Source organism: Corvus brachyrhynchos, unplaced genomic scaffold (genome assembly GCF_000691975.1).
Source record: "Corvus brachyrhynchos isolate BGI_N302 unplaced genomic scaffold, ASM69197v1 scaffold30, whole genome shotgun sequence".
NCBI classification, from domain to species: Eukaryota; Metazoa; Chordata; class Aves; order Passeriformes; family Corvidae; genus Corvus; species Corvus brachyrhynchos.
In genome coordinates, this window is record NW_008235742.1 from 1,356,838 (window position 1) to 1,364,995 (window position 8,158).

The following is an 8,158-nucleotide window of genomic DNA, read 5'->3' on the forward strand; positions in this document are numbered from 1 at the left end:
TGTGGCTGCCATAGATAGTGTCTTATGTAAGCACGAAGAGTCCCCTGCTCCCACGCTGGGAGTGCTCTGGGGCACAGAGATGCTGCACTGAGGCTGGGCTGCACAGGAGCAGCCTGTCTCCCTCCCTCCTTCCCCTCAACAGCCTGGCCATGTGGGGCTCACCTGCAGCCAGGGGGTAGCTCCCACCTTCGCAGTGGAAGTGGCACCAAGCTGCAGCAGCATCGAGATCCTCTTGCTCTCGTTGTAGGCAGATGATGAGCACTACATCCCCCGGGCTGTGCTGCTGGACCTGGAGCCCCGCGTCATCCACTCCATCCTCAACTCCCCTTATGCCAACCTTTACAACCCAGAAAACATCTACCTGTCCGAGCACGGAGGGGGAGCTGGGAACAACTGGGCCAGTGGCTTCTCGCAGGTACCAGCTCTAGTGCTGCTGGGTGAGACACAGGGCAGCTCATCAGGCCTGGGGCTTTGTCCTGGCTCCCTCATGTCAGCTCAGTCCCAGTGTCTGAAGAACACCTCGTCACTGGCAGGGACTGATGCTGGGTGCCCTGTGGCACCCTGGGCACAGGACCAAACTGCCAGTCTGGCTTGACTTCACACTGAGCTTGAGCAGCTCTTCTGTGTGTTCTGTTGGAAAGGAACAAAACCAGTCCTGATCTCTCTTGCAGGGAGAAAAGATTCATGAAGATATTTTTGACATAATAGACAGAGAGGCTGATGGGAGTGACAGTTTGGAAGTAAGTAAACAAGGGATTTGGATCTGGTGGCTCTGCCTGGTGTTTTCCCAGCCAGGTTGCTCTTTGTAATGTTGAGCTCAGCACTGTAATGGGCACAGACTTGCTCAGTGTGCTTGTGGGACTGAGCACAGAACATGTAGAGAGGGGATCTAGGGACAGGAGGTCTGTCTATCCCCACTCCACCTGCCAGCCTGCCCCAGAAGTTCTTTCACTGTTTGCTTGTGGGGCATTTTTCTTTACACTGTCCATGTGAACCTGTACCCTGTGTGCAGACAGACAGGGCTGCCGGGTGTTGATGTCAGGCTGTCACGTGGCAGCAGCAGAAGGGAGAACGTCACCAAAACAAGCTGGCAGGAGATTCAAGCGCCTGTTGTGGGAGCTGAGCAGGTGGGAGCTGCCCTGGTGTCAGACAGTGGGAGCTTGGGAGCTCAGTGACTCCCCTAGAAGGAGGGAGGGGTGTGGAGGACCCAGGAAAGGGCTGAGAACGTGCACCTCCATTTCCTGTGATGGACTGGACCCTGGAGGTGACATTGGAGCTATTCCAAATCCTTTTCTGGATGGGAGGAATCCTGAATATTCCCGAGCAGCTGTTGCACTTTGCAGGGTGTGCAGAGATGTAGATCCCACTGTGTGGGCAGGCGTGGCCTGCTAGGCCTGGGGGAGCTGGGGTCAGTCTCTGCTGCATCCCTGCTCCCAGCTGGCACAGGGAGCTCTGTCCCTGTCTGGCAGGACTCTGCTGGAGGTTATGGAGGTGACACATTGTCTGCCTGCTCTGGGGCTGAGCTTCACCTTCAGCCCCTGCCTTCTGCTTCCTTCCAGGGGTTTGTGCTTTGCCACTCCATTGCTGGTGGAACAGGCTCTGGGCTGGGCTCGTACCTCCTGGAGAGACTCAATGACAGGTGAGCACAGCCCTGTCCCCACACCACAGTGCCTGGCCTGGCCTGGGCAGCGTCCCCAGAGCGGGAGCTGGAGAGCGCTGACTCAGAGCCACCACCCCCACCCAAACACTGCCTTGTGCAATCCCTGGCATGCTGCCTGCGGAGGGACGGCTCCTGATATGCCTGGGGACTTCAGAGGCTCTGAAACTGAACTTGTTCTGTCCAAGCTCTGTCTTCCTTCGGCCGTTCTTATCAGGCAGCTGCCTGCGGACACCCTGATAGTTCAGGGGAGGGTGGGAGGCTCTGGCTGAAGGCTGTGGGCTGCCATCCTGGCCTGTTCCAACTTGCATCTTCTTGAAAAGACTTGTGAGCAGCTGCTTAATCAGCCTGTGGATGGCTCAGCCTCCCTGGAGCTCCTCTGGCAGCCGGCTCCTGTGCTGCTGGGGTAGGCATTGCTGGGACACATTCTCTCCCTCCCTGGGAGCCACTCTGGCTGCAGCTCTGGTGACTCACTCTGTCCTGAGCCCTGGAGACTGCTAAGGCAGCTTGTGGAAGGGGAGAGTGCAGCTTGATGGTGTTAACCCTTGAGATGCTGTACTTCTCACCAGGTATCCCAAGAAACTGGTGGAGACCTACTCAGTGTTCCCAAACCAGGATGAGATGAGCGATGTTGTAGTCCAGCCATACAACTCTCTGCTGAGATTGAAGAGGCTGACTCAGAACGCTGACTGTGTGGTAAGAGGCCCATGGTGCAGCCAGCCCCGAGGAGACAGCCCTGTCCCCACAGCTCAGAACTGCAGCCCATCCTGGGGGCAGCACTGTGGCAGCGCCCGTGAGCCCCAGGTGCAGCAATGAGCACGCCTGGAACAGAAGGGCCAAGCAGCTGTGGCCCCAGGGACCCTCATTGGTGCTAACCCCTGCAGAGCTGCCTGGCATTTCTGCCTTGGATCCAGCACATCTTCCCAAGGTAGTGAGGGCTGGCTGTGCTTCCTGTGTGTAGCTGTGCTGCACCCTCTGCCTGCACTCAATCCCTGTGTCATTTGCAGCACCCACAACATCCGCAGCCGGGCAGCACCTTGAACCTGCACCGGGGCCTTCGGTCAGGTCTGACCGAGACGCTGCTCATCCCCCACAGCTGATCCCTGCATGTGGCAGTGGAGGAGCAGTTGCACCAGAGCTGCTGGAACTGACGCTGCTGTGCAGCGCTGGCCCAGGGGCAGAGCTCTTTGGGAGAGCACGGGGAGCACAGCCAGGAGGGAGGGAAGAGGTTCCATTGACGGTGTCGGTTACGTGCCACAGATGAGTCAGCTTGTGGTTTCGAGTGTCTGCCACTTGTGCAGAGGGCTCCACTCAGGGCCTGTTCTGGACCACCAGTGCCCTGGGACACATGGCCAGGACTGTCCTTCCTCAGCTGCCTCAGGGGCCCTTCACAGAGCCAGGTTTCTGTTGCAGGTCGTTCTGGACAACACAGCCTTGAATCGGATCGCGACAGACCGGCTGCACATTCAGAACCCGTCGTTCTCGCAGATCAACCAGCTGGTGAGAAGGGCTTCCTTCAGGAGAAGCCAGCATGGGGTTTCCCTGCTGTGTTCAGTTCAGTCTGAACCTGTTTCATGGGCTGGGCTCAGGGGTGGGCAGCCTGGAGCTGTGAGCGAGGCTCCTGTGCCCTTCCAGGCGCCCCAGCTTCCCTTGGCATGTCTGCAGGAGGCAGGTTTTGACACGCTCTGCGACCCTCTGCTGACCCTGCCCTCTCCCCTAGGTCTCCACCATCATGTCTGCCAGCACCACCACGCTCAGGTATCCTGGGTACATGAACAACGACCTCATCGGGCTCATCGCCTCACTGATCCCCACGCCCCGGCTGCACTTCCTCATGACGGGGTACACGCCACTCACCACCGACCAGTCGGTAAGGCAGCCCCAGGCACTCCTTCCCATCCCCAAGGGCAGAGAAGCTGCCACACTCACCTTGCAGCATCTTTCAGCCCCGTCCCGGTGTGAGCTGTCACTGCATGTCCCAAATCCCAGGCCCATGTGCTCACACCACGTGACGGCTGCGTGTGCAGTGAATTAGACGTGAGCAGGCAGTTGTGCTTGTGCCAGGCTACCTGCTGCATGCATCAGGGCGGCTGTCAAGATCATCGGGGTCAGGACTGGCAAAAGCCACCCTTAGCAGTGATCAGAGCAAGGCCAGGAGAGTGGCCCTGCCACCCCCGTGAGCCATCGGCTTGGGCAATTTGGGTCCAAACACTAGTGCTCATTGTCACTGATGGTGGGTGCCATGTGTCAGCCCCTTCCTGAAGTTCAGTCTGTGCCTGAGAGGGAATTTGCCATCCCTCAGCATTTCAGATGATGCTGCTTGCATTTGGCTTGACCCTAGCTAGTGCCCCCCAGTTCCCCCATGCCAGTGGGGCAGTTCTGTTTTGGGAGGTGTTCACCTGCACTGGCCCACCAGAACTAACAGCTGCTCTTCTCCCCTCCCTGTGTGCATTTCCTCAGGATGTTTCTCAGAGAAGCAAATCTGAAAAACTGCTGGCTCTGAAAAGGGTATCCGTGTGTGATCTGTCCTCCAAGGGAGGAGTGTGGGCAGGGCTCAGCCAGTGGCTCAACCAGAGCAGGAGGGGGCTGCCACGTCACCCAGCTGACCCTGGCTGTGGCCCCCCTGGCCAGCAGCAGCTGGGCCAAGCCCCAACAGCACTCGGGGAGGGCAGTGGCCAGGCTGCCCATGGCTCAGAGCTGGGCAAGGTGGGGAGGGGATGCAGTGGGGAACAACCCCTTCCCTGTTGAACCCCCACTGCTCCCTGCCTGGCAGTGGGACAGGACCCATGTTTGACAGCAACATTAAACGGGTCCCTGTCCCTCTGTTCTCAGCTGAGCTTCACCCCCAGCCCCTGCTGTGCTGCAGGGGGGGCCAGACAGCCCCCAGGCTGGAGCCTCCACTCTGTTTCTCGGCCTGGCTGTGCCTGTTGTGTGGTGTTGAGATTTTCCTGTCCTGCATGTGGCTTTGCATGTGGCTTCATCCCCGGGGTCAGGGCATCTCTGTCCAGCTGCCCCCTGCTCCTGGCAGCAGGAGAGCAGGGAGCAGCACGCCTGCTCCCTCTGACCCCTGGCTGGCCTGTGCAGGTGGCCAGTGTGAGGAAAACCACAGTCCTGGACGTGATGAGAAGGTTGCTGCAGCCTAAAAACGTGATGGTGTCCACAGGGCGAGACAGGCAGACCAACCACTGCTACATCGCCATCCTCAACATCATCCAGGGGGAGGTGGATCCTACACAGGTGAGTTCCCATGGCTGCTCAGGTACTGATGGCCATGGCATGGCCCAGGGAAGAACATGGTCACTGTCCGTGCAGGGATCCTGGGGTGGAACTAGGCAGTACCTGAGAGCTGGCCTCAGATTGCTCCTGTTTGGGCTCTGACCTCATGGAAAGGCTGCAGTCCTGCTGAAAAAAAGGCCCTCCTGTGGGGAGCAGCTCCTGGGTCTGCTGCAGCCAAGAGCCAAGCTGTTTGTCCCTCACCCTGCTCCCCCTCACCATTCTCATCCCACCAGGTTCACAAGAGTCTGCAGCGGATCCGGGAGAGGAAGTTGGCAAACTTCATCCCCTGGGGCCCTGCCAGCATCCAGGTGGCTTTGTCCCGCAAGTCCCCTTACCTGCCGTCTGCTCACCGCGTCAGTGGGCTCATGATGGCAAACCACACCAACATCTCCTCGGTGAGTGCCTTCCCTCGCCTTGCCGGGCCCTGCAGCCCCGGACCTCGTGTCTCTTCAGTCTGGGCTTGTCACGAAGCCAGGGCATACCTTGACAGGGATGGGGTGGGTGGCTCCCAGCAGGGCTCAGGGCTGGTCCAGAGTCCCATCAGTCCTGCTGACCAAGGTGCCCTTCTCTTGGGAAGGGTCCCTGGGGAGCTCTGACCCCCCTGACCCTGCGCTGCTCTCCAGCTCTTCGAGCGGACGTGCCGGCAGTACGACAAACTGCGCAAGCGGGAGGCCTTCCTGGAGCAGTTCCGCAAGGAGGACATCTTCAAGGACAACTTCGACGAGCTGGACAACTCCCGGGAGATCGTGCAGCAGCTGATCGATGAGTATCATGCAGCCACACGCCCTGACTACATCTCCTGGGGCACGCAGGAACAGTGAGTGCCCTGCCAGGAGACAGGAAGGTCCCATGGCCACCCCCACGCACGCCGGCAGGGCTCATCTCTGCCGTGCCCACATTTATCACCCCCCAGCGCTGCCTGGCGCGGCAGAGCCCTCATGCCGGCTGCACACTCGCGGTGCTCCCCTGCGGAAGGCCCTCTGCGGGGAGCAGCACTGCGCCTGCAGCTCCTCGGCGGGGGACAGCCCCCAGCCCACTGTGTGCCCTGGCCCAGGACAGGACTGGGGCAGCTGCGCCCTATGCTGGGAGGGAACCTCTGCCAGTGGGAGCAACAGTTGCTGTGAGGAGGAGGAGAGTGACCCTGAGGCTGGGAACAGGCCTGGCCCCCTGAGTTGGGTGCACATGACCCCCGTGGCCAAAGGCTCCGTGTGGCTGAGCTAGTCCTTGCCCTGGGCAGGAGCCTTGTTCCTCCTTGGCCAGATCAGGCCTGGGGCACGGGCTGTATCTATATTTTTGTAGGTTATTTTGCTTTAATAAAGGCTGTTCCTGCACTGATGCTGCCTGCATGACTCCAGATGGAACAGCCAGGCTCCAGGGAAGCCAGCTGCAGAGACTGGGGCTGGTGCTGGCCTTGTCTGGCCGGCCGGCCAGCCCCACTGCACGGGAGCGCCGCGACCACTGCTCACCAGCACGTCCTGGGGTGTGCAGGGACAGCTCTGCCCTGGCTGGCAGTGCCATGGGGCCCAGGCAGCACTGGGCAACTGCTGCAGCAGAGCCAGAAATACTGGCAGGACCTGCTGGCACGGCTGACCAGGGCCGGGAGCGGCACCGCCCTGCCCGCAGAGCACACGGCACCCACATGGATAGTCTGCAGGAGTGAGGCCCCGTGCAGGGATGGGCCATGAAAGGCTGGGGGTGCCCTCAGCACTCAGGATCTGAGGCAGGGGACAGCAACACCAGGGAGGACATGGGCTTGAGGCCGTACAGTGTCAGGGGATATGGACACAGCAGCTCTAGGCCTGACCTGTGGGAGCTGGGCTGGGGAGAAGGGGCAGTGCTGGCGCCATCCCAAGCTCAGGCAGCCCAAGGTGAAAATGAGCATTTTCCTCTTGCTCTTCGGGGCACAAAGCAGGAGACTAAAAATACAGCCACCATGGCAGCATGGGCTCCCATGCCCTCTTTGGCAGCAGCCCCCGGGGCTGGGGCTGGTGAAATGCCAAAGGTCGCCTGGCAATGACCAGAGGGACACGCTGTGCTGCTCCTCCCCGCTGCCTGTCCCAGGCCCCGCTGCCCTTGCTGCTCCAGGGATCTGACTGTCCCAGCCTCCTGCTGTCAACCCACGCTCCAGGACAGGAGGCCCAGCCTTTCCTTTGTGCATTTATTTAGAAAAACAACCAACCAACCCCCCCATCCCAAGACAGAACCAACAAACTCTACAGAGGCAACACTGAGGGGCCAAGCCCCAGCCGTACCAGCTGCCGCTCCACCAGCCACCCCTGTGACATAAGCCTGGCCACAGGGCCACCGCAGAGCCCAGCCACTCATCTAGGAGGAGCCCACGGGTCCCCGGGGCAGCTTGGCCAAAAGCTGCCCGCAGCTTTCCAGAAGGGGTGGGTCCAGAGGACGGACAGACAGATGATGGCACAGCACTACTGCCTGGTACCCTCTGCTGTAGGCAAAGCCCTCGGGGCACGAGCAGAGTGGCCAGGCAACACAAGTGCTGGAGGCAAAGGCACCAGGGTATAGGGGACAGGGACAGGCCTGGGGGCAGCGTGGGGGGACCACAGCGGGGCGGCCCCACTGCCCACCAGGGAAAGTGCTGGGAGACGTGGGGCGCGCAGGCGTCTCAAAATAAATTAAGGGAATAGCCAGAAAGGCAATGGCAGTGGGGGGAGCATGACCCCCTGGCCCCCTGCTCTGCGGAGCAGCTGGGGGCCAGCACAGACCTGCCACTTGCTGCTGGGCTGGCTGCCCTCTCACGCTAGCCATCAGAGCACCTGCATGGCCACACCAGCTGCTGGGCTAGCTGTGGGAGGAACCCACTGGTGGCTGGTGCTGCCAGGGCCCGGCCCCAGGGCAGAGCCCCTGCGGCAGCACAGTGGGCTCCGAGGTGGGGGGACTGGTGGGAGGCTCCTGGGGCCGGGGCAGCCGCTGGGCACCTGCAGAGGCGAGGTACGTGTTGAGGAGCTGGGCGATCTCATCCACCTGCAGGTAGAGGGGGCATAAGGGGTCAGTCTGGGGCACCTTTGCTGAGAGGGGGAGGGTGGAGGGACGGTAGCCCCTTACCTGGGAGGTCTCAAAGAGCAGGTCTCGATCCTCCACAGAGAGGCGGAAGGTGCTGCTGTCAGAGGCACCGAAGGAGGAGATGCGGCCATAGCAGAAGCTGTCCAAGGGCTCGGGCTCTCCCGGCTTGTAGAGCGAGACGGGCCTGGCCCCCATGCCCAG

General features: G+C 60.9%; 2 protein-coding genes across 2 annotated transcripts in view; one reads left to right on the plus strand and one right to left on the minus strand.

Moving 5' to 3' along the window:
* The window catches only part of TUBG1 (tubulin gamma 1), a 7,352-nt gene extending 1,503 nt beyond the window's left edge, over positions 1–5,849 (plus strand). The window contains exons 3-11 of the mRNA XM_008643674.2: positions 248–415; positions 672–740; positions 1,560–1,639; positions 2,227–2,353; positions 3,071–3,157; positions 3,378–3,527; positions 4,742–4,894; positions 5,167–5,328; positions 5,557–5,849. Of these exons, the coding sequence (XP_008641896.1) occupies positions 248–415; positions 672–740; positions 1,560–1,639; positions 2,227–2,353; positions 3,071–3,157; positions 3,378–3,527; positions 4,742–4,894; positions 5,167–5,328; positions 5,557–5,754 (1,194 nt within the window). The 3' untranslated portion in view covers positions 5,755–5,849. The remainder of the gene's footprint in view (positions 1–247; positions 416–671; positions 741–1,559; positions 1,640–2,226; positions 2,354–3,070; positions 3,158–3,377; positions 3,528–4,741; positions 4,895–5,166; positions 5,329–5,556) is intronic.
* A 1,228-nt stretch (positions 5,850–7,077) lies between these two features.
* PLEKHH3 (pleckstrin homology, MyTH4 and FERM domain containing H3) overlaps positions 7,078–8,158 on the minus strand; it is a 5,416-nt gene continuing 4,335 nt past the window's right edge. Inside the window, exons 9-10 of the mRNA XM_017746964.1 lie at positions 8,000–8,158; positions 7,078–7,918 (exon numbers count right to left, since the gene is read on the minus strand). Coding sequence (XP_017602453.1) covers positions 7,736–7,918; positions 8,000–8,158 — 342 coding nt within the window. The 3' untranslated portion in view covers positions 7,078–7,735. The remainder of the gene's footprint in view (positions 7,919–7,999) is intronic.